We start from the raw sequence: 26,701 nt of genomic DNA, 5'->3' as shown, positions 1-26,701 counted from the left end.
AAAGGGATAAAGGACAGACAGGAGATGACAGATTCTTTTTCTTTCACATCTTCCTACTAAGATGCCAGTGAGGTTCTGTCAGCATTTGGTGATAGTTAGTTAACATCAACAAATACTGGTAAAGGCCCCAATTTTGAAGAATTAGAAACTGCTCTTTCTTGATCAAAAATGAAGCTAATAATAACAGCCAGTTTACTAGCAGAGCCTGACTAAAAGAGTGCCCAACTACAGTGATGGGTTTTTTTATTTGTTTGTTTGTTTTGCTTTTTGTTCAGGACCGAGGGCTTGAACTCAAGGCCTAGATGTTGTCGCTAACCTATTTAGCTCAAGGATACTGCTCTACCACTTGAACCACAGCGCTACTTCTAGTGTTTCTTTCTTTCTTCTTTCCTTCCATACTTCCTTCCTTCCTTCCTTTCTTTTCTTTCTTCCTTTCTCTTTCTTTCTTCCTTTCTTTCTTTCTCTTTTTCCTTCTTTCCTTCCTTCTCCCTCTCTCTCTCTTTCTTCCTTTCTTCATTTTCTTTTTTATTTTTAGGTGGTTAATTGGAGATTAACTGGGCTGGCTTTGAACCTGAATCCTCAGGTCACAACTTCCTGCATTGCTGAAATTACAAGTATGGGTATGAACCACTGGGTCCTGGCTTTGTTGTTGGAGTTTTTTCCTTCTTCTTTTGTGCTGGTGCTAGGGTCCTCTGGCATTTCTCCTTGTTCACAGCTAGTTTTCTACTATTAGAGCCTTGCCTCTAGTCCTGCCTTTTCTGCCTGAGGCTGGTTTCAAACTATAATCTTCTATATCTTAGCCTCCTGAGGAGCTAAGATTACTGGTGTGAGTCACCCGTGCAAGCAGTGGTATTTTAATCCACGTTGCGCTAAGACATATACATGGCCCAAGAAAAACACAGGTTTCCAGCCTAAACCACTGGAAACTCTCTCATCTATTTCCTTATTTCAGTCTCAGGAACCATATTTTAATATAAATAACATAAAGTTATTTTTCTGTTTCTTTTTAATCTTCACAGGCAAGTGTCCAACAATTAGGAGATTAAATCTGAAGTAACCCCAACAGCCTGTAGACACCTAAAAAGCTAAAGCTAAATTTTCTTCATTATTCCCTGATATACTCTCAAAATGCATAAGGAAGCAGAGAGCATAGTAGTAAAGCATGTAGCAGGAACTCAGTAAATGCATGGAAATTATTACAAAAGAAACAATACAATAGTGAAAACAATAAAAACAAGCAGAGTACTGGTGATTCAAGCCCGTAATCCTAGCTATTCAAGAGACTGCGATCTAAGAACTGTGGTTCAAAGCCAGAACAAGCAGGAAACTTATATGTAACTCTTATCTCCAACTAACCAGCAAAAAACTGGAAGTAGAGTTGTGGCTCAAATAATAAAGTACTAGTCTTGAACAGAAAAAGCCAAGCTAGAGCACAAAGCCCTGAATTCAAACCACAGCATCAGTACAGAATATTAACTAATAATAAATTATCTAATAATTATTATAGTGATTTATTTGATGATCTTAAAATCATGAATTTAATGGCATTTATTAATATTTGCCCATGACTTATATGCAACTCTATATAAGTACTTATATATTTACTTAAATATAATTACATATTTACTATATTCTATAGATTGCAAACTATACACACATACATGTATATGTGTATATTTATGCATGTGTGTTTATGTATGCATGTATGTAATCATAAAAGGTTAATTGGAAAGTTCTATTTCCTAGCCCACTCAGACATCTGGCAGTCCCAGACTAGTCAGATTTTTTTTTTTGGTAGTCATGGGGCTTGAACTCAGGATCTGTGCACTTTGAGCCACAGCTCCACTTCCAGTTTTCTGGTGATTAATTAGCAATAAGAATATCATGCATGGACTTTCCTGTCCAGGATGGATTTGAACTTCGACACTCAAATTTCAGCCTCCTGAGTAGCTAGGATTATAGTCGTGAGCCACCACAGCCTGGCTAGTCTGAAAGTTTTAAAATGGCCTGGTAGTTGGGAATACAGTTATCTACAGATATAAAAGATCAGCCTTGGGCTTATTTAATCCTAGTTCCTCCACTGGTGATCTGGATGACCTTGTCAAATTCCTGGACGTTCCTTCCCAACTTTCATTTCTTCTTTTGTAAAATCAGAATATTAAGGAAAGAAAATAAGAAAACTGTGAGGATTACATGAAATAACATGCATTCCATTCCTGGGATTGGAGTATGCTCAGAACAGCCACTCTCTTGAGCCATACCCTCTCATTAGATCTTTGTGCCATGAGACGCTCCTATTTGAGAGGTAACTCTGAGAAAGTTGGAATGTTCCTTAATTTGAAGAAAGAGATAAAGGTAGACCAAGTCCAACTAACTATTTCGCTCTGTCTAATTATATGGCTTTTCTTACCTGCATCTGAACCTACTAGTGAGGTCACAGAACCTACTAGGTATTATCCTTAAGAAGCTTAACTAGGATACAGAGCTGAGCCATCAGAGAAGAGAGAAGTGTTTGTGTGTGCACACACATGCACATGTGTACGCACATTGTACATTAGCATGTGATTATATATGTATCTTGGAGAGTGGTGAGTTACAATTCAGGGTTATCTCTCTAACTTTCAGATGCAATCTATTCCTACATTGCACTTTTGATAACTCACTCTTTGCCCATAACTCAAGCTTATGGAAACACACACTGGGGAGAGGTGAAGAATCATCACATCATCACATATTTGCCCAGTTCCTGTATCATCCACCCCAGATATTGTTGATGTCAAGCACTTGTGCTTACTTAAAATCTAAGAAACACCATGATTCTTCATCACTTTTCTTCATCTCAGTCTCCTTAAGCTAAACAAAACTTGTGTTTGGGAAAAAAATTCTTAGTGTTACTTAGCTACAGGTTTTTAGTTATGCTTCAATTAACACATAAACTGTATTTTCATAGTTAATTGAAATACATAATGTTCCTTTAAATGGTCCAGGAAAAACCACAGGAGCAGCATTGTTCATTAACCAAAAGCCTAATTTGGTTAACTCAAACCTATAATGTCTGAGTTACATTTAGCTTTGCTAATTTCCATCTGCCTTAACTAACTTCTCAGTGATTCTGTTTTCTCATCGGATCAATGGCAATAATATCACCCCCTGTTTCATAGGCTGTTATGTGGGTTTTTGAATTAATGTTCATATAGTCTTTATAATGATGTCTGGCATATTTTAGGTATCTATATATCATAATTTAAAATATTATACATAAATTGACATATAAACTAGTGGTATAATTCTAACACTGTCCAGTTATATAGCAATAATACTAATCGAGATAACACTTGAACACTTGCTGTGCAACACGCAGTATATGTACATGGTTATCCCAGCTACAAATTTTCTATGAGATAACTACAATTACATCATTACCTCATCACCAAAAAGGAAATAGAGAGTTCTGACTTCTTCAACACAGCACTGCAGACTGATTTTGCTTGATTCCAAATTTGCATGCACGTGTGCACGCGCGCACACACACACACACACACACATTAAAATGAATTGGACTAAAGTCAAAAGAGATAATTTTGCATGTCTATAAAGTACATAAAACTAAAACATAGCCCTATTAATTACTCACTAATCTGGTCCACACATTTTTAGATTGAGATATTTTCACTCCAGCAGATACACCAAGGACATCTTATCTTCCCCTTAGAATCATACAATGTGTGACACTGTTTGTTCTCATGCACACTAGATGGCAGTCCAATACAATAACGTTTGTTTTGAAAGCAATGTATTGGAATGCTTGTTTTTGGAAACTGTAGTACAAATTTCTCTTGACCTGGGCAATTATTAACCTTTAGCTATAGTCTTATTTTTCCATCCCTTTCAGTGCACAGAAATGACTATTCCCATAATAGATAATAATTCTGAGGAAGACACAGGCCAGAAAGAAGTTAGCAAAAATAAATTAAAGGCCTTGGACTCTTATCTAAGAGTCTGCCATGTGATCATTCATTCGCTGTAAAAGAATTCATCAGCACAGTCAGTAAGCTCAACACTTCACTTGACCCAAGGGAGAATAAATTAAGAAACTATCTCCCTCTGTGGTGGGGGCTAGAGAATAGAGACCTAGCAAAAGGTACATAGCAGTGGATGTGAGAAAGAGATCAGAGAAGAAATGAAAGGAAGTAGTTCATTTTGCGTGGAGGTAGAGGTTAAAATTAGGGTACTGAAGAAATAAAAGAGAACTGGTAAAAGGAAATCTTTAAAATAGTGAACTAGTTCTTTTCACTTGTAAAACTAACCACAATGAAGAGGATGACCGAAGAAAATACCACTGTGCAAAGATGTATCTTACTAGATAAGGAGAAAAAAATATGATATTCATTGTTAAATTATACCAAATGGTACTAATAATACTAATAACAAATTTATAACTACTATATACTAATAAGTATAAAGAAATTTAAGGGAGTTGTGACTTTCAAATGTGACCAAGCTTAACCCAACCCACATTCCCTTAAACAAGCACACTCCAAAGAACACCCAAACCACAACTACAATGGACGTGTCACACATACTGCTGCTTTCACATCTGTGAAAGGAAAGATAGATTATTTAATGTATACTCAGGTGATAGCTAGTAATTTGAAAAAGATTTGGGTAAATTACTGACTATAAAAGTTTTTTTAAGCTTTTAAAATTTCCAAGGCTAGGGGAATTGTTGAGAATAACAATTTGAAAAAAAACAACTGACTTTAATGTATTTTTGTCTAAAGGCATCAACAATGTAGGATATTGTTTGCTCTACTAAACTCTAGATGGTGCTCCAAATTAAAAGAGCAGGTCTGGGAACAATTACTGATCAATGTCCTTGGCTAATCAATAACTTTGAGTTGACACTGTATTACTCAACAAATTTCAGAACTCTTATCATGTAACTGGTGTCATGTCTTTGATGAATAGAATGATTGTTACCTACAATTGACATTTGTTATAGCATTGAAAAGCTCTAACAAAGAATGGAGTAAGAAACCCAGTCAGTCAATCAAATAAATAACTTTGGTACTCAGGGCCCTAAAAACCAGCATATTCCTAAATAGGAACAATTTTCCAATGGAGAAGAAACTCCCAAGAGTGGACTAATTCACTATTTGAAACAATTAGTAAGCAGAGGAAGTAACTAACACTTGTGCTTATTGTTTCATTAAAGAAGAAGCCATAATAAAGAGTAATCAGCAATGTTTTATGCCTGTCAGAAAAATGGCCTTTAAAAAAAATCAAGGGAATAGAAGCAGTCACATGGTGAATTTACATATATTATGTATTAACTGCAAGTTAAGAATTAAACCAGTAACACAAAACATGTTTTGTTGGGGGATTTTTGTCTGGTTTGGCTTTTAGCAATAAGATTGGAACAGGATAGAGAAATGAGGAGGCAGGAAAATTATATTTTTAACAACTACCAAGAGAAGTCAGATTCACTATTTACAACCAGGAAGTAAACTGATTTTTTTAAAAATGATGAAGAGCTACATACTCAAGTAAGCAATGCCATTGATATGATTATTACCAATATTACATTAGTTATATTAACAACAACATTAACTTAACCTAATTAAATGAAAAGCATAATGTTGAGAGCTGCATTTATAAATTTTAAGTTATTTTCAGTTTATTTTTAAAAGCATCTTCCTAAATATCATCTCTTTATAAATTTAGATATTTAGATATTAAGTCATTTTACAATATAACTGACTACCTTTCAGACTGATCATAATTCTTGTAAATTTATAATACATACATGTGTGTAACATGCATGTAGTGAAGTTTTAGCATCAATAGCACTTGGGCTTTCCAATACCCAATAGATAACTATGAACAAGATAAAAGGCATCTCGGCCTTCATTACCTATCTGTCTTAAGATATGAAGATTCCTGCTCACCTGCATGTGCATGCATATAAGAATTTATTTAAAGTTAGTAATTCTCCACCTTCACAGCTGAACATCAGGTAAGAGTAATTAAGACATCTTCAAGATTTAGAAACATCATTATCAATATCTTGTCAATATCTAGCCTTACAATGTCCTGTTCTCGACCAATGAAACAGCCTCTGAAAGTTTCCAGTCCTTGCCCTAAACCTGAAGACAATTTGTCCTTGTATGAATCATTCTCTCTTCTGTTCAATAACCATAAGCCTTACAGTCTCTGTGAGGAGACTTCCCCTCTTAATCCGAGCAATTACCCCATGATGGGAACTGAAGCTTTCTCCCCTACACAGAAGTAATCATCTCATGATGGGGATAAAATTAGCCCTTTAACAAGGACTTCTCAAACCTACAAAACCAGATGTGAGATAATAATCAACTAGATCACAATTTGACCAATACTGCTTGAACTATACATATCTCTTGTTTGCTACCCCATTTCTCTCCATATTTAAATTTAACATTCATGTTGGCATGCTGGCAGACAGAGCTGAAGATGCCTGTCCTCTTGTTCTCTCAATTTGGTTACAATTTGCAATGGCTAAGTTTACAATTCCTTTTCTCCTTCATCCTTACTTTTTGTTTGACATTCCCAGAGACTTGGCAGATGTTTTGGGGGGGACTGGCTAAAGTCAGGCATCACCCTAGCCTAAGATGCCAGCAACATATATACACAAAAAGAGATTTTTTTTAAAAAGGCTTAGGTTCATAGAATTTAGATTACATAAAAGTGAGCAAGGGTAAACTATGTTGCTTTCCTCAATCGTAATAATTAGTACATATGATATAAAAGTTCTGGTGAAGAATATCAGCAGTAGAGAGCATTTCCTCTCATGTTTCTAAGATCTATATAAGAACTGAGGGATAACAGTGAACAAAAATAGTTGTGTATGTTGGTCTCAAATTATTTCAAACTAGCATATCTTAAGGTCTAATGGAAGAAAATGACACTCTAACCCAAAATGTGTTATGGACAATTTTCTCCTGATCTACGAGACTTTAAATAATTGTTTTCTATTCATTTCTGTATACGATAACAATTTTAAGAAGTTATTCACGTTGTGATTCAAAATTATTAGCCCAATTTAATAGAGAATCAGAATAAGTTTGTGAGACACAAAAGTACTTTCACAGAACAGTAGAGGTCAAAGAACAAATGACTCAGCCTTTGAACTCATGGTTAAACGATAATTGCATAGTTAGATGGAATTGTCAGGGAGTATAGACTCATGAATCTTTATACCTTCATCTATTTCCCCCTACTGGTTGTAAATACCATAGCTTTCCAGAACATTATTATTTTGCTGTGGTAATAGAGTATCATCTCTTCTCAACTTGGCTATAAATTCCTTGATAGATGGGAGGTAAATTCAGAAATAAAACTGTGTTTAAATAAGGTTCAACATAATGTTTCGCAAAGAGAATTTACCCCTACTAATCCTATATTCGTTATTATGGTTTATTTAAAGGAATTCACTTACAGTTAAGTATTGTGACTAGAAGTCCATCTCTGCTCCATTTTTCAACCTTACCTAATGACAGAGAAAGGTTTTGCAAAGAAAATAAATTTACATATATAAATATATATGTGCATATTTTCTATGTTACATTATATATGTATATATACTAATGAGAGCCAGGCACTGGTGGCTCATGCCTATGATCCTAGCCACTCAGGAAGCTGAAATCTGAAAATCCCAGTCTGAAGCCAGTCCGTGCAGGAAAGTCCATGAGAGACTTATCTCCAATTAATCACCCAAAAGCTGAACATAGAGCTGTGGCTCAAGTGGTAGAGTGCTAGCTTTGAGCAGATAAGTCTAGAGGAGCATTCTCAGCCCCTGAGTTCAAGACCCAGGATTGGCATTAAAAAAAAAAAAAAAGATAGGACAAGAGATCCAGTGATCATCATATCTCATTAATCAAATATAAAAAGAATTTAGAGAGCAGGAGGATAGACAGGTAAATGTCAGGCCAGTGAAAGCTATATCTAATACCTATTAGGTGAAAAACCAACAACAAACAAATGAATTCCATGTTACAGAACTCTAAAAGGATTTGAGATTTTGAGACACCAGGTGTCTCTTGGGCCTAGAATATGGATGGGACTGAAACAGGTGGATTAATTAGTTAGAACTGTGTTGAAGCCCACATCACCTCTCTATATAAATAGCTGTTAACTGTAAACCAAATACAGCATTTGATGATGTTGAACCAGGACACTGGACTCAGAGACCTCAGGCATACTTCGAGATTTTTTTTTTTGGGGGGGGGTCCGGTCATGGGCTTGAACTCTGGGCCTGGGCGCTGTCCCTCAGCTATTCAGCTCAAGGCAAGCACGCCCCCACTTGAGCCGTAGCGCCACTTCCGGCTTTTTTTTTCTGGTTATGTGGTGCTGAGGAATCGAACCCAGGGCCTCTTGCATGCAAGGCAAGCACTCTACCACTGAGCCACCTTCCCAACCCCATACTTCGAGATTTTGTGCAGTATAAAACTGAAGACAGGATCCAGTAGCTCATGCCTATAATCCTAACTATTCAGGAGGCGGAGACACAGAGAATCAAGCAGTAAATCAAGCCCCAACAGAAAAGTCTATCAGATAGATAGGTAATTAGCAAAAGCTATTTGCTAGTAGCTTATATCTGTAACCCTAGCTACTCTAGAAGCTGAGATCTGATGATTCTAAACCAGCCCAAGGAGAAAAGACTCTTATTTCCAATTATCCAGAAAAAGAAAAAGTGAACAGTAAAGATATGGCTCAAGTGGTAGAGCACCATCCTTGATTAGAAAAGCTAAGGGAGAATTTGAGGTCTTGAAGTCAAGACTAACCTGATGTATTTTCTTTCTGAAGCTAAGAAGGAATATTTTATCATATCATACTAAAGCACTGTTGTTGCTAATAGTCAAAAAAAGTTCCCTTTTCAAAGTACAGTACATTAATTATATTAATGCTGAAGTAGCAGGGGAAGCAAATTGAAACATCCAATACTTTTATAAAAAAAAAGGGGGGAGGGGAATGTGTATCTAGTTTCCTGGAACTGACATAACAAAGTGCCACAAACTTAAAACAAATGTACTCTATCACAGATGTGTTGGTCACAAGTACAAGCTCAATTTCTTGTCAGGGCCAGGCTCCATCTGCAGCCTCTTGGGGAAGATTCTTCTTAGCTACCATAGCTTCAAGTATCCCTTAGTTTGGGTCAGTATAATTCCCTGGCATTCTTCTCTCTGTCTCTGTATCTCTTCTCTTTTTTTTTTTTTTTGTTTTATTTTGTTTCTGTCAGTTGTGGGGCTTGAACTCTGGGCCTGGGTGCTGTCCCTGAGCTCTTTAGCTCAAGGCTAGTGCTCTACCATTTTGAGTCACAGCTCCACTTCTGTTTTTCTGGTGGTTAATTGAATATTAGAGTCATGGATTTTGCTGCCTGAGCTGGCTTTGAAACATGATCCTCAGACCTCAGCCCCCTGTGTAGCTGATTACAAGCATGAGCCACTAGAGCCCAACTCTCTTCTTGTAAGGATATCAGTCATATTCCATTAAGGATTCACTCTACTGCATCATGACATAAACAGATACATCTTCAATGAGCCTATTCAAATAGAATCACATTCATAGCTACTGAGAGACAGGGCCTCTATCTTTTCAGATGCAACCCATAAATGGTTAGAAAATTCTGTAGCAAATGGTAGGGGGTGTGCTGGTCAGCTTACCATCACTGTAACAAAACACCTGAGATAAACCACTTAAAAGGAGGAAAAACTAGGTGTGGTGGTACTTATCATCCTAGCTCTCAGGGGCTGAGATAGGAGAATGAAAAGTTTGAGGCCAGGCTGAACTACATAGCAAGTTTCATATTACTCTGTTACTACATAGAAAATTCCTCCTTCTACCTCACTTTCCAATAAAAATGTTTATTTTAGCTTATGGTTTCAGTCCATGGTTACTTGGTACTGTTGCTTTAGGCCTGTGCAAGGCCCATGCTTCCCAAGAGGAAGCATGTAGTAATGGTGGCTGCTTATCACGTGGCAGCCCTGAAGCAGGGAGACAGAAAAGAGTCCAGAGTTCTACTATCACTTTTAAAAGATTCCTTTCCTTCCAATAAGGTCTAAAGGATGCACCACCTTGATAAAGCCATAGGCTAGTGACCAAGCATTTAGCATGCAGCCTTTGGGCTACATTTTAGATCTAAGTCATAATAGAGGGGATGGATAGGTTATTCTACATCTACCTAGCATCCACTTACATACTTTTCTCCAACACACATTTGCTGCTATGCTGCTAAATTTGAGGATGCAGGGGGAGGTAGCTCTGCAACTACTTCTCTGAAATGTAAATAAAATGTACTTATTTGTATTTCCCAACTTTGATGACCTATCTTATCACTGGACCTTATGAACACAGCCTGGGACCAGTTCCCTTTATACATGGAGCCAATATATAGTTTGTCTTTTCCCAGGTATACATAAAAACTTAAATCCAATCAATGTAACCTGATTCTGATTCTTATATACCAGGAGTCATTTGGTGTCATTTCCAGCCAAACACTATTTGTGGGTATTTTATTCTACCATCTGCATGTCAGTAAAAAATGGCTCAGGATTGGGAAGGGGAGTTTTTTGCCATCAGTTCCATCCATTTTTAGTTCTGGAATTTCAGCTTCTTGATTTTTTTTTCCCATGCACTTTCAACCCATTTATCCCCACCTGTCCTCCTCATTGTTTGTGGCTAAAATTTGCTGGGGTCCCTCAATGTCTAAAAACAATGGGGAAAGTTTAGGACTACATCTGATCTTATTTCTCTGTAGCTTTCAGAACTTACAACCATTCCAGAAAGAATGTGATTGGCTATTCCTTCCTTGTTTGAATGTTAAATTTTAATCTCCCTCCTAATTGTAAATGTTAAGATATATCAGAATGTTCTGATTTGGGCTATTTTCTTTTGTCATTATAAAAACCAAAAAAGGCTAAAATATGTTTTATAACTTTGAAATATATACAAAAGTAGAATGAACATCAATCAAGTGATCCTAAAACTCTTACAGAAATTCATAAGACCCAGAAGAGCCAAAACAATCTTGAAAAAGAAGACCAAACTTGGGGAAATCAGACTTCTTGATTTCGACTTCATACAGAGCTACAATTATCACACTACCATATTTCCTAACAGAAAGAGAAACACAGATAAATGGAATAGAGAGTGTAGATATGAATTCTCACATCTACAGTAAATTGATTTCTGGCATGGATACCAAAATAATTAGATGAGGCAGGAGCAAATGGCTCATGCTTGTAATCCTCGCTACTCAAGAAGAGAGGCTGAGATCCAAGGATCAATCCCCATTGGAAGCCAGCCCAACGGAAAAGTTTGTGAAACACAAACACTTATCTCCAATTAACCACTCAAAAGCTGGAAGTGGAGGTATGGTTCAAGTTAGAAGGCACCAGCCTTGAGCAAAAATTCTAAGGGATAGTGCTCAGATCCTGAGTTTAAGCCCCAATACTGGAGAGAGAGAGAGAGAGAGAGAGAGAGAGAAAGAGAATAAAGAAACATTTTAAGGCTAAACCTTAGACATTTTGAAAATGTCTAATTAAAGTTTTACTATTTTAAAAGTTCAACATTTAGATCAGAAAGATGTGAAATATATATTTTTCTCCCAATCAGCAACATTCTCTCCGATTTGAACACCAGGGCACAGCTGAGTCCCTGAGAAGTTTTCACCCACAGCTCACTTTGGTTTCGGGAGACAGAAAGTTCAAGTTCAGGATACTCATTTCTTTCACCAATGGCCCGGAAAGGGCTCTCGCTCTCCAGGAAGTTTTATCTGACACTCCTGGAGCTCTGGCCCTGCTCCAGGGTGACTTCTTGAGCCATCCAGGTTGCCCTACCCCGCGCTGGGGGCGCGGTCCGAACTGGGGACATGACACCCGCACGCTCTCCTCCTGCTGGTGCTGATGCAGACCACGTAAGTCCGAAGGCTCCGGGAGAGGAAAGGGGGTCCCTAGCCACGAGCCTCTCCCAGTCCTCCAGCCTGAGCCAGGTGCCTCTGCCCTTCTCTGTTTCCGACTGTGACTCTTTAAAGTAAATCTCTGTGGCTCAGTTCAGGCTAGGGCGAGGAGGGGAGGGGGTCCTAGGACTGGGATCTCAAGTTTATGGGTCCTGGAGTTAGCTGTGACTTTTTTTTTCTGTCATCCTGGAATTTCTCCTCAAAGGCGACCTTGGCTAGGTGCCCCTGAGTATTTCCACACCCGAGTGCCGAGAAAGAATGGGTGGATGTTTGACAGAGTGAACCCACGTGGGGAATTGGCTCATTAGCAGTGGGGTTGTGTCTCTGGATCCTATTCGAATACCCATAGTTATCTTTTCCAGGATAACAAGGGTTTTTGGCTTGTTTGAACTCTTAGCAATTGTTTGTTTACCTGGAAAGACCAGTGTGTGTTATTTTTGAGTCTTGATTTCAAATGAATATGAAGGTCTGTCTTTTTGTTTTAAGCTAGGCTTTGATTTGCAATGTGCTGCCTAATTGCTCCATTTGTAAAAGATGCCCAAATAATGATTGATATTTAAGTGCTGAACTCAATTTTAAATCACTTTCAGCTCTGTGATCTAAATTGACTTTCATTATGCATTGGAAAGTGGGAGCAATTAACAGGTTTCTTGGTTATGTGGCTCTCCAGTTAAATAACTTCCCTCAGATTATAAAAATGTAAGCAATTTGGAACTTTGGTGTTAAGTACTACCACTGTTGCTACACTTGTTTTCTAGCTATGTGCTCAGACTGAGGATATGTACTGTGTCCATGTTTTACAAAATAAGGCACCAATTGCTTACAAGGTAGCATTGTTCAATGATACCCCAGGCTTTGTTGGCAGAGACCATTTCTGCACTTCATAGCTATGATTTTTTCCCCCAGTACTGGGTCTTGAACTTAAGGCCTTGTATTTTTTCCAGTCAAAGTTGGTGCTCTTCCACTTGAGCCACATCTCCACAACCAGCTTTTTGCTAGTTAATTGGAGAAAAGAGTGTCTTGGTTATATCTTCTAGAGCTGGTTTCAAGCTCCTGAATAGCTAGTATGATGGGCATGAGCCACCGGTGCCTGGCCACAAATGATTCTTAAACATCACATCAAATTACTGGTTGAACCATAGACTTTGATGTTGAATAGAAATATTCATTGTTCAGATATACAGAGTTACTACAATTAGTTTGTAGTGTTCTATCACAGGGGAGAGAATAGGAAGCACTTTCTGCCTCTGATATTTTGTGTATTAATTGGAGACATGTCAATAAACAAATGAACAGAAAGATACAAATCATCAATGGTAGCTGATAAATGCTGGAAAGACTTGTGAAGTGGGAATTTCAGGACAAGCCATGCTGTCATCTGTAACCTTTGAACTGAGACCTTGAAAGAAGCAAGGATGACACTGGAACAGAGCTTTCCAGGCAAACTGGGTAGGCCTAGCTAATTGGGCTGAAACAGGTTTCTTAAATGCTACTGTCATTATCTTTTTGCAGGGGACAAGGACTGTCATTGTATGATGTCTGCCTAGCAGCATCCCATTCTATTTTCTGTACTCTAGATTCTAGCTCCTAGCACTCCCACAGTTGGGTGTGACAAGCAGAAATGTCTCTAGATATTGTTAAGTGTCCTTGGATGACAAAATACTCGCTCTTGACAACTGTTCTTTTTTTCCAAGAAATAGGTCTATGTTGCTTATATGCCTATATTACAGGCAGGCATATTCATGTGTATATTTGTAAGGAAAAGTGTATATGTAATATACCTGAAGAAAGAACAAGGAGGACAGGCAGTGACTAGAGGAAGAGAAGTGGGAAGAGGTCCACAGACAAGGTCACAAAGGACCACATTGTGTAGTGTACATTTTAGCTGAGGAGTGACATGATCTGTCATAGGTCTAGAAAGATTGCTGTGAGGACTGTGTGTGAAAATCAAAAGGATGGGAACCACAGTAAGCTGCTACACTACTTCAGAGAAGAAATGATGCAGTAGGCTGAGTGGGAACAGAAGAGGGCTAACAAACATGTATTTTAAAGATTTACTAATGGATCTACATGTTGCAAGAAAGAAAAAATTCAAATATACTTGTTATAAATTATGTATTTTATGTTATATATTTTATTATGAATTTTATTATTTTATATTACATGTATTTTGTTATGTATTTTATTAGCATTCTTATTTATTTATTTAGTGCTGATACTTGGGCTTGAACTCAGGGCTCCACACTTACTTGGCTTTTTGCTCAGGCTGGTATTCTACCACTTGAGCCACACCTCCACCTTAGGCTTTGACTGGCTAATTGGAGATAAGAGTCTCAAAGACATTTCTTCCCAGGCTGGTTTCAAACCACAAACTTCAGATCTCATCCTTCTAAGTAGCTATGATTACAGATGTGAGCCACCAGTGCCAGGCTTTTTATTTTTATTTTATTGAATAATGCAATGTCCACATATGTGAAGACCAAGGAAAGCCATCAAAAATCAAGAGCCTGGATTGGGGCATGTTAGTTAGCCTAGAGTCTGGTACCAGAGATGAAATTTAGCCTAGAGTCTGGAACCAGAGATGAAATTTAAAACCCATGATTTATTTATCCAACAAAAATTTGTGGAACATCTGCCAGAGGCCAGGTGCCCTTCTAGGCAGTAGAGCCCTATAGCTAAACTCCCTTGTCCTGATATTGCCTGGAGATCTAATCCTTCCAGCTTCTTGGAGCTCCTTTTTGTGTTTGCAAAGAAATTTCCCCTAGTTATCAGCAGATCTTCTAGCATCTCATTGCCAGCATTTGCACCTCCATTGCTCGGTCCCAGGGTTTAATCCCTCTTATCCTTGCTCCTAAGAAGCTGAAATATGAGGATCACAGTTCAAAGCCAGCCCAAGCACTCAAATCTGAGACTCTTATCTCTAATTAACCAGTAAAAAGCTGTAAGTAGAGCTGTGGCTAGAGCCTTAAGTGAAAAAGCCAAGTGAGAGCTTGAGACCCTAAAATCAAGCCTTAGTCCCAGCACATGCAGATAAAAAAAAGTGTTCAAATAAAAAAATCACTACATCAAATTTCTCAAATATTGGACCTAATTAGTTCCAAGCACCCACTCTTGAATTCAACTATCATAACAGGAGACACGGGATTTTCTAGAATCTGTGATGTTGGCCCCAACATAACCTGACATCCTGAGTAATGAGGCAGAGTACAGCAAGAGAGTGACCAAGGCAAGTGCATAGTGAGAAAGAATCTAGGACTGTGATGTCTAGAGGGAAGCCAGCGCTGCAACTCTCACCAGACAGAACTGGCGGTATAACATGTTTCACGTATGTGCCCCTTGGTCAATCCTGCTTCCCAGGCTGAAGGTCTGCTGCTCTCTTTCCAAGGTCTCACTCACTACAGTTCCTCAGGTCTCGACCTTGGCCTGCCCTTGTTTGGGGCTTTGGGCTGTGTGGATGACCAGCTGTTTGTGTCCTATAATCATGAGAGTTGCTGTGCTGAACCCCGGACCTCATGGGTCTTGGGTAGAGCATCCAGCCAGCTGATTCAGTCTGAAAGGGTGGGGTCCTATGTTCACTGTTGACTTCTGGACCATAATGAACAACCAAAACCACAGTAAGGGTATGTGGACAGGGGCCTAGCTTTCCTGAGATGATCAAAGCATTTCCCTTTCTTGGGGATGTATCTTAGAGAACTATGTGGGGGAGGTGGGAAAGAAGGGGGATTATTTTGGTCTATAGTATCTATGGTGGGAATAGAGCCCTTACTCCTTTGGTTTTAGTAATAAGATGGATGTTTCCAGAGTTCCACACCATATAGGTGATCCTGGGCTGTGAGGTTCATGAAGACAATAGCACCAGTGGGTTCTGGAAATATGGGTATGATGGGAAAGACTACCTGGAATTCTGCCCTGAGACTCTGGATTGGAAAGCAGCAGGGCCCAGGGCCTGGGCCACCAAGACAGAGTGGGAAACACACACAATTCAGACCAAGCAGAACAAAACCTACCTGGAAAGGGACTGCCCAATGCAACTGCAGCAGCTCCTAGAGCTGGAGAGAAGGGCTCTGGACCAGAAAGGTATGGGGGAATGTATCCTCTTGACTTATATTGTAGTGATGAAGTAGAGAGAGGTACAAAGTCCAGGGGCTCAGAGATGGTAGAGTTTCAGGGGGAAGTTATATAATTCTCCCAAGTTCTTCAATCTTATATACTGGTAACTATGACCTAGCCATAAGTCATGATTTTGTGTGTATGTGTGTGTGTATGTATTTAATTGGAAATATGAATCTCATGGACTTTCCTGCCTGGGATGGATTTAAACCAGATCTCAGCCTTCCAACTAGCTAAGATTGCATGAGCCACTGGCACACAGCAGCTTTACTTATTTTCTTCTAATGTATAACCAAAAAAGGAAATACCAGCAGCCCTCTTTTGATTTAACCAAGATTTCCCATGAAAAGGTATAAATATACCTTGCAGAAGGACTACAGAGATGTCAATTGTCACATGAATACCAAGACAAGAAAATTCCAAGTGAGGCAACCCTACCAGCTTAACAAGACCTTATCATACAAAATTATGTTCTCGGTTGAACCAAATGAAATTGATTGTTCCTCTCAGTTTTGATTCACAGGAAGGTAACTTTTATCTGTCAGACTAGAGGACATGATAAACAGGTGTACATATTCACACAAAAGACAGGAGAACAGGCAGATAGGACTGTGACTGTTTCCATGTGACACTGAATTAGAGCCAAATCTTGGAAACATTTTTAGAACACAACATGGAGTCTCTCCTGCATTTTGTTATATCTGAAAAGGGTCTACTCTTCCTCCATCCCACGGAGGCAAGTGAGTGAAAGCTCCTGTTTTCCTGGGAAGGGTAAAAAGATCCTCTCTCTGCACCCTACCTCTTTCTTGACAAATGCCTCCTTTGGTGAAGTCACTCATCATGTGGCCTCAGCAGTGACCACTCTACAATGTCAAGCTTTGAACTTCCACCCACAGAACATAACCATAAGATGGTTGAAGGACAGACAGCCATTGGATGCCAAAGAAGTCAAGCCTCAGGATATATTACCAAATGGAAATGGGACCTACCAGAGCTGGGTGATTGTGGCTGTGGCCCCTGGGGAAGAGCAGAGATATACCTGCCAGGTGGAACACCTAGGCCTGGATCAGCCCTTCATTGCCACTTGGGAAAAGGATCAAGCCAAGGGCTGAGAAAATCCATTGTGGGGAAAACAGGAGTGGTCTCTATGGCCCTGAGGGAAGGATATACTCTAGGTTGGGAGTGACAATCAAGGGCTTGAACTGGGCTTTAAAAAAAAAAATTTAGAGCCTTCACCATCTAGCAGCCTGGTCACGGGAGTTATCAGTGGGATCACTGCTTGTGTCATCATCTTCATTATTGGAATTTTGTTCTGAACCTTAAGGAAGAGGCAAGTTTCAAGTAAGTAGGAACAAGGAGGAAGTATCTTTGTGCCTCTATCCCAGGGGAAAAGATAGTTTTCCTGCAGAAAATTGAGCTGAGGGGAAGTCCCAGCATGAGAAGACTTTTCTGCTCTTACTTTTTTTGGGGGGGAGAAGGAAAGGTTTTTCTTTTTTCCTCCTCAAAAATGAAAGTTCCTGATTCAACAAACATCTGTTGAGTAGCTACTACTTTAGAAAAAAAAAAAGATGCTGCTTAGAGTTGAGACTTGGAGGTTAAGCAAGTTACTGTGCCTATTTTCAGATCTTAAATCTAGTACAGAGTGAAGTGTATGACAAATGCACGCAGTTAATCAAGACCTCTGAGGTCCCAAGAAAGGTGAATTAAAATGATTTGATGTGTCACAAGAAAGAATGGTTGTATTAGCTGGAGATCAGAAAGGTTTCTGGACCAAGGCTTCCCATGCCTACAATCCTAGCTACTTACGAGTTGGAGATAGGAAGATTATGGTTTTAGGCCAGCCTGGGTGAAAATACAGACCCTATCTGAAAAAAAAAATCTAAAAGGCAAAGGGCTTGAGAGCCTGGCACAGTAAATGCAAGGCTTTGAGTTCAATTCCTGGTGCTTGAACTCAGGGCCTGGGCACTGTCCCTTAGCTTTTTTGAGTAAGGCTGGCATTGTACCACTTGAACCACAGCTCCACTTCCAGGTTTTTTTGGTGATTAATTGAAGATGGGGAAGGGGGAGGCGACTTGAAGGAGAAGTGGGATTTATCTGGATGAGCCTGACACTGAGGGTGAGGAAAGGTCTATACAGCAAAGTAGGAGAGTGTGAAGCACACTAAGAGGGAGGGAGGATTGCACTTGTCCCCTGACTTTACCAACCTGCGTTTCTACTCTCTGAATATTTGTTGTGTGGGGACAAGAGAGGAAAACAGAAGCCAGATAGTGCAAAGTCTTGGACTCTTGGCACCATTATGTCATAATCACATTGAGGCAAGGAGTGACAGAATTTCCTTTGTGAGATAAATGAGTTTCCAGGAAGGAAGAGGAGAGACTCTGAGAGCAGTTAGAAAGCCAGTGACAATTCCAGATAAGAGACAAATGTTACAGGAAATCCAGTACTGCCCCTGGACAAGAGTTGTCAGTGTTAGTTGGGAGGGTGAATGAAGAAGGTGAGATGGTGTCTGTGAAGACGCTCCCTGGGTCTCTTGTACAAGAGGAGCCACGAGGGACTATGTCTTAGCTGAATGGGAGTGAAATGAAGCTTGCAGCTCTGTTGGGGAGAAGAGACACAAGCAGAAACTGAAAGGAGCCCTGCCTTGCTGTTTCACATTTCAAGATGAAGTTGTAGCAAACAAGCAGAGAAGGCACAAAGGAATAATCTGCTTCTAGCTTTCCCTTTCAGAAGTTTTCTCATACAGATCTTTGTTTGCTGTATGACAGTGACCCACACTCTTCATTTCTTTCATCAATATAGACCATATACACCTATGGCATCTCATCTCCCATCTCTCTAAGACAGTTCCCTCAATTTGAGGGAATGTGTAATTTAACATCTCAAAAAGGTTATGAGCTTTTGCCTTGAGACACTCGCTCCTATATCCTTCACCAGAATTTTGCACACACATCTGGCATCTAGGACCCACTCTGTCTGCTTTCAGCTCTCTCTCTCTCTCTCTCTCTCTCTCTCTCTGTGTGTGTGTGTGTGTGTGTTAGCTAGTAACTTATCTGTTCTTAGGCCCTGGGTTCTCTTCCTTGAGAGTACAATCTGTTTCGTGTATAGCTGTGAAGGCTGTATATTGCACAACCCAAGGAGACAACTTTTCTGGAACATTTTGGGTGAATGTTTGTATGCAGTTTTCAGCAGGTGGGAAGGAAGTCTCTTCAAGGGGTTTACCGAGAGGAGATTTTTTTCTAACTTGCACAAAGAAGTCTATGGATTTTCAAATATTAATAATGCCTGCATTTCTGATACATCTCAAATATCCTAGATTTGAAGTTCCTTCTTGATCATGAAAATCATGAAAAGGATATTCATAATACTGATAATGTAGCTTTCATTTATTTTCTAAAAACACTTGGTGTTTCTGTTCTGACCAATGTAATGCTATTTACATTTATTATTGCATATATGATTTATAATAATTTTTATGGAATAGCTATCATTATTTCTCCCTCCTCGTCCTCCTCTTCCTCTCTTCCTCTTCCTCCTCCTTCTCCTCCTCCTCTTCCTTCCTTCCTTCCTTCCTTCCTTCCTTCCTTTCTTCCTTCCTTCCTTCCACTGATGATTGAATGAAAGGATTGTATGAAAGGCCTAATGTCTGCTAGGCAAGGGCTCTATAACTTGAGCTATGACCTCAGATCCCAGACCTTTTTTTGTTCTTGTTGTTGCTCATGTAGATACATTCGTATTTTTTGCCTGGGACCCACCTCTGACTATAATATTCCTACCTGTCTCTCAGGTAGCTGGAATTGCAGTTGTCCACCACTATAGTCAGATTGTTTATCAATTTGGAGTATGGCTTTTTGCCAGAGTTGGTCTAGAACCTAGGAACAATAGGTGCTTTTAGGATTTCTCTGTGCCAGATATGTGTTCCCAGTCCCATTACTCTTTGTAAACATTTGCAGCTATTTAATGTCTTGAAGAAAAAAGCAACACATACATGTAGCATAGCCCCTTTAGGTCTTCTAACATCTAGTTATGGTGGGAAAGTAGCTACTGGCTGGTTTTGTTGTTAAGTTTCTGTTTCCTAGTTTTAATATCTGAATTTGGCCTTTTGAGTATTTGTTAATGTTAATTTCCCTGTCTCTTCATATATCCTATTTCCAAACAATCTAACCAAGGCAATTTAGAAATTAAATTTTAAAAATGTGATTCCTCAAATGACCTTGCTCAAAGGTGTGATGTATATATATGTGTATGTATGAGAGAGAGGGAGGGACGGAGGGAGAGAAAGAGAGAGGGAGAGAGAGAGAGAAAGAGAGAGATTCATCCAGATGGCATGTGTTTACTTTATTCTGCTACATACATGTGGTTTGGTAACTGTGGTGTATGTATTCTGTCTTAGAGGGAAAGTGTCTAAGGAAACCAAGCATAGCTCAAAAGTTTGTTTGGTGGGCACTAAATTGGAGTAGAGAGCTCAACATATTTTTTAAACCTTTTTATTTTCTTCTGGCTATGAAAGTTACATAGAAATAAAAGTAAAATTTGTACTTATTGTGTTAAAGTTGAAAATGAATAGAATGAAAACTATAACTAGTGATTAAACTGCATTAACAACTTGTGTATCCTGTTAGTACTTCTACTGTTGAAATATATGATTAACAAATAAATGTTAATAAGTGTACAATTGTGCTGTATAGTGAGTGATTTCACTGATGTGTTTGTCTATATTGTGTTGGTTCTTAACTATTATATCATTTGAGGAACATTTATATTACTTGTATTTTTCTCTAACATATTTTGTTTCATGGAGTATTTTCACTAAAACATAATATCTGAATTGTAGGGAACTTCCTGTCTATGTTGTGACACACTAGTTATTTTAACTGTCCATACCATATAAAGCAACAGCAAAGGTTTTCTCTTATTCTTCTACCACCTGAGCCGATATGTTACAATTAATTAGACAATTGCTTATTTTATATTGTTTTTCACAGCTTAGAATTACAATAAATTCTCTCATCTTCATAATAACACATTTACAAGATGCTAGCAACTATAACCTTTCAGTGGTATTTGCCAAGAAATTATAAAACTCTGTTTTACTTCAGTGGTAAATCTATTTTTTGTGTTACTTTGCTTATTTTTTCTGGTTTGGTCATCTATTTTTAAAGTTAACTACACTTGAAAAATTGAATGCCTACATTTCACCATTGTTAAACATCGTATCAAAGGGTGGTAGTAAGGGGAAGCACGACATCTTGTGGCCTTAACCACACATACCACAGTGGTCACATGACTAGAGAGCTAATGCGGGGAGGGGAGGGAATGCCCTTTTTTCCTGAGAGCAAAGAGTTACATAGAGGCTGGTACAACTACCAACACTTGCAGATGAAAGCTCATGAATGCTAGAGAACACAGCTTACCAGCTAGAATCCCAGACATGCTGAGTTGCCTGAACTGGTAACAGAACAAAAGAAAAACAACCTGGGAGGTAAAAGCTGAAATTTTTCTCATATTATATATGATGTGTGCTTAATGTTGCTGTGGTTACTTGAATCATTATGAAATACTCTTCGTGATCACACTTTAAAAGATAAATACTTTCTATGAATGGCCAAAATTTCTCATTAGATTATGTTTTAAACTGCTATTTATTTTTTCTAATTAACTACAGTGAATGCAACAGTGACAATCACTCTAATTTGCATGACTTTAAACATTAAACACGTTCATGTATGGCTCGGTATTTATAACTTTGAATCTGTGGAATCTGGATGATAATTTGTTCTCTTTTTGTTTCAACGAATGACCCCTGGATTATAACAATATTACAATATTTCTGCATGACATTACCATTTTGTATACACAACGTATTGTTATTTTCACAATTCAAAAGCATGTAGAGCCTGGTGCCTGTGGCTTATGCCTGTAATCCTACCTACTCGAAATGCTGAAAGCTGACGGTTATGATTTGAAGCCAGCCTGGGCAAGAAAGTCCATGAGACTGTTATCTCCAATTAACGACCAAAAAAAAACCAGAGTAGAGCTGTGGCTCATGTGGTAGAGTGTTAACCTTGAGCAAAAAAGCTCAGGGACAGTGCTCAGGCCCTGAGTTAAAAGCCCAGGACTGGCACACATGCACATACATACACATACACACACACACACACACCCATGTTGAGATTCTAGAAATTTCCCAAAGACCTCAGGCATTGCACTTTTACTCTGTAAAGCTTGATCTTCAAGCTTTACAAGGTATTTGTGGTAGGAAGTGGATGGTAGAGGCTGAGTTCCTAAAAACTCAATTTTGGGGTAAAAAAATACCACTTAATTATTTTTAAAGTTTTAGAAACTAAATGTATTTTGAGTTCTCCTGCTGTTTTTGAGCATCTTTCCACTTGTCTTTCTCTTTTTATGTGAGCAAGTTTGATGCTAACCTATGCTGTAGTTCTCAGGTCACAGTTTTCATTCTGTTTTCAAATAGGGATTTGTGTATTAACTACAGTGTGGGAAGGTTGGGTGATTTCTTATTGGTATATTGGCTTACTTATTTATTTTTAAGTTTAATAATTCTTAAGGTGGAAATTTTCAAAAGCTGCAGCAAGAATCTAGGGAGAATTTGTGTCTTGAGAGGTTTCCTGAACCATATTCAGTCCAAAATCTATAGATTACTACCATTCAGGGTAGCACTCTTTATGACTGGTAGCTGAAGGAAAACCCATGGTACTTTGAAACAAAAAGACCTCTTTCAAGGCCACCCACTAAGTCATGAAAAAGGCTGAGATACTTTGTCAGAAATACTTTAAATTTGACCAGTTACCTTCACTGTAACAAGTGATAAAAAGTTGAAAAGTAAGCCCCATATTGGCATTTATAGAGCTCATTGTGATTTTTGAAATCTTGTCATACTAACATGGTGATAAAATAGGTTTTTTTGAAAAGCAAAGATGGAAGCTGAGCACTAGTAGCACATGCCTGTAAGCCTAAGCTGCTCAGGAGACTTAGGTCACATTTTATGGCTCATACTGCACAAATCCTCCCCTCCCCAAATCATTTGCAAAGAAGCACTTTCTATAACTCATGTTTTGTGAAGGGTCAGATTCTATGGCTTAAAAAAAAAAAAAAAAAGTCCAAAGGAAAAAAAACCTTCTAATAGGCTCCTCAAATTAGAAGAAACTTGAGTGGCTAACTTGGTTTTTTTGTTTTTGTTTTTTGCCAGTCCTGGCGCTTGAACTGAGGGCCTGAGTGCTGTCTTGAACCTATTTGTGCTCAAGGCTAGCGCCCTCTACCACTTCAGCCATAGCACTACTTCCGGGTTTTCTGCATAGTTTATGGGAGATAAGAGTCTCACAGGGCTGGGAAGGTGGTTCAGCGAAAGAGTGCTTGCCTTGAATGTATGAGGCCCTGGGTTTGATTCCTCCACACCACATAAATAGAAAAAAGAAAGGCCAGAAGTGGCACTGTGGCTCAAGTGGTAGTGTGCTAGCCTTGAGCTGAAGAACTCAGGGACAGTACCCAGGCCTAGAGTTCAAGCCCCATGACTGACCAAAAAAAAAAAAGTCTCAGACTTTTCTGCCTGGGTTGGCTTCAAACTGTGATCCTCCAATCTCAGCCTCCTGAATAGCTAGGATTACAGGCATAAGCCACCAGCGCCCAGCAGTTAGCTCATTTTAAACATCATATACCGTGATCTACTGAAGAGCTGGAGGCACAGAATTATACACAACCCCCCCTTTTTTTGTTTTTATTTTTTGTTTTTGTAGGTTGTGGGGCTTGAACTCTGGGTCTAGGCCCTTCACTGAGCTCTTCAGTTCAAGGCTAGCACTCTACCACTTGAGCCACAGTGCCACTTCTGGCATTTTCTGTTTATGTGGTGCTGAGGAGGAATTAAACCCAAGGCCTCATGCATGCAAAGCAAGCACTCTACCACTGAGCCACTTTCCCAGCCCACACAAACCCGATTTTAGGGGGATCCCCCTGGCATTGAAAGACATGTTGGCTGCTAGCCATTTATCTTCATCCCTGAGGGATATTTAAGATAGCCAGTAGCTGGCAGAGTGGTCAGATAAGGGTCACATAGCCGTACTAGAATAATAAAACCATTCTTATACTATCTTCCCAAACCAACCTCACAGGAACCATGTTCATCATATCCAGTACAGCAAGGGCTATGGTTGAAACTACAGTGAAGCCATTTATGTTTAGTTGTTCCCTATTTTAGTACAAAAACCAAAAAGGTCCAATTACACAAGGGAGTGTGGAGAAGTGAGTACCTAAGGAACCATCCGAAGAACATCCTTATATGTCAAGTAATAAAGCGTATAGTTTTGTCTTGGGCTTTAATCAAAGCTACTCCAGTATGGAATTAATATTTATAATAATCACCAGGGCAGAACAATCATGGTAGTGACTGGCTGAGATGACTATTGGCTTCAAGATTCCAAAGAAGCATCTCCTGGACTGAAGCAAGCCCTGTATTCATGAAAGACACAAGACTTGGTCTGTCCTGGCATGCTGACATACTGGTTACTACTCAGAAAAGGACACTCTCTTATAGGTCCTTTCTCTGGAAGTAGAAGAAGGAATTGGGAACTATAGGTTCTGGTCAACTACTTTGGAAGAACTTCTCAAAGTCCCAAACAAATGATGTCTGGCTTAAAAAAAAAAAAGGGCAACTAACATTTAATATACAGACTATGTGTAAAGGCAAGATTTTGGCACTAAAATGTTACTGTAAAAACACTAAACCACAAATTAAGAGAAAATCCAAGCATTTAAAAGAAAGGCACTTCAGCTCAGACTCAACTTCCTGGTACAACTTTTTAACTTAGGAAGGTTGATTTCAATGTTGATTTCAACATGGAACTACAAATGTTTCCATTAAGGTTTCAAGTTCTTAACATTTTACAGCCTATTGTGTGTTCTGATTTTCAGTTGACATGTTCTTTTTATAAATTATACATATTAGAATTACAATCTCATTAGGCCATAGTATTACACAATTTTATAATAATTACCAGTAATATATGTGCATTCCTTGGTACGCTAGACATCTAATAGTATAAACACGATCCAATATACTTGCAACTGTACCCAAACACTAAAAGGCATTTTTGTCATTTTGGTGACTCCAACTTTCACCTAGAGGCTAATTTTCCTTAAAGCTATTTCTCTCTATCCCCAATGCTCAGACACCAGGGCTTCATATTTGATCCTTTCAAAGTCTGAAGACCAGGAAAACCTAGGTATAATGATAAACATAAACTGGAGGAGGGGGGGAGATTGGAATAACAAATTGATGGCTACTTTCACATACATCTCCCTTTGATGGCTATTCCTAGAATAGAGTGGACATTTACATGCAAGCTCTCCTTAAACTCCCAACTGTGCAGGAGGGATGAAATAAAACACACAAGAAGCTCAGAGTTTGCCCTCTTAAGATCTCCATTGAGCCCATTGACTTTGACTTCACTTCATCGCAACCCCCAACTTGCTCAGTGACTTCTAGTCAAATGCTGAGCCCTTTTAAAACTATTTAGGTGGCTCTTAAAAGAGCCTTTGGGTTCTTTGAAAACTGGTTTTGTTTAAAGCTCTTCACTTCGACGTTGCCTTCTTTGTAGCTTTCTGCAGGCCCAGCTTTGGCTTGCCAGCTTTGGGCTTCCCTCCAGTCACCTTCGCCGGACTCTTGCGCTGTTGAATGCCCTTTGCCCCTTTGCCTTTCCTTCCACTGCCGGCGGTTTTCTTAGGTGTAGCCTTCGGCTTCTTGACGCCCTTGTTGTTCTTGGCGTTCTTTTGAGATCTCGAATCCCTGGATAACACCAGCTTCTTGGACTTTCCAGGCTTTTTGGCTTTGCCCTTTGTTTCAGGAGCAGCCTTTTTGCCGAGTTTGAAGGATCCGCAGGCACCAGTGCCTCTGGTCTGAACCAAAATCCCCTTGTTCACCAAGCTCTTCAGAGCCAGCTTGATGCGGGTATTATTCCTCTCCACGTCGTAGCCGGCAGCTGCCAACGCTTTCTTGAGCGCGGCCAAGGACATCCCTGACCGTTCTTCAGACATGGACAGAGCATCAGTGATCAACTTGGATACTGAGGCATTCCGAACATTGCGACTGGCACCAGTCAAACCAACGGGTTTCTTCCCTCGCTTTTTGACCGGAGGCTTCTCCATAATGCCCGGAACAGGTACAGTCGAAGCTGCGGGAGCCGTCTCGGACATAACACTGCAGACAACCGTGAAGCATAAAAACCGGCAACAAGTGCAAAGTGCCCCAGGCCCCTCAGCGCCTTATATAGGGCAGGGCGCGCTGTGATTGGTGCATCTCTCAGGCGCCACCAACGCCCATGAGAGGGAGAATTTGTGTTTGTTTTACCCTCAAAAGTTGAATCCCCCAAATTTGCTCTGGACAGAATCACCCAGGTTCCACTGCCAGATGATCCGTGGGGACCCAGATTTCACATGTCTTTTTATCTTTTAATGATAAATGACCTTTCATGCTAAAACTATTCAAGAAAGCCTTCAATTTGCAGCAGAAGTCAAGGAGAGAAATCAAACTTCCACTTTTCATTGTAAATTCAAAAAGTAACTTTTGGCAGAAAACTTATTTCATCTCAT

General features: G+C 39.3%; 2 protein-coding genes across 2 annotated transcripts; one reads left to right on the top strand and one right to left on the bottom strand.

Annotated features, from left to right (window-relative positions):
* Window positions 1-11,905: 11,905 nt before the first annotated feature.
* On the top strand, window positions 11,906-18,681 carry Hfe (hemochromatosis). The gene is given in 7 exon segments (XM_013035184.1): window positions 11,906-11,950; window positions 15,350-15,534; window positions 15,536-15,612; window positions 15,794-16,069; window positions 16,934-17,202; window positions 17,332-17,447; window positions 18,642-18,681. Coding segments are annotated over 7 exon segments (1,008 nt in total).
* A 7,003-nt stretch (window positions 18,682-25,684) lies between these two features.
* On the bottom strand, window positions 25,685-26,305 carry LOC106000019 (histone H1t). The gene has a single exon (XM_013035203.1). It carries the CDS (start codon window positions 26,303-26,305, stop codon window positions 25,685-25,687), a length of 621 nt encoding a protein of 206 aa, XP_012890657.1.
* Between the last annotated feature and the right edge of the window lie 396 nt (window positions 26,306-26,701).

Source organism: Dipodomys ordii, unplaced genomic scaffold (genome assembly GCF_000151885.1).
Source record: "Dipodomys ordii isolate 6190 unplaced genomic scaffold, Dord_2.0 Scaffold206, whole genome shotgun sequence".
NCBI lineage: Eukaryota > Metazoa > Chordata > Mammalia > Rodentia > Heteromyidae > Dipodomys > Dipodomys ordii.
This window is presented reverse-complemented; position numbering and strand designations above follow the sequence as displayed.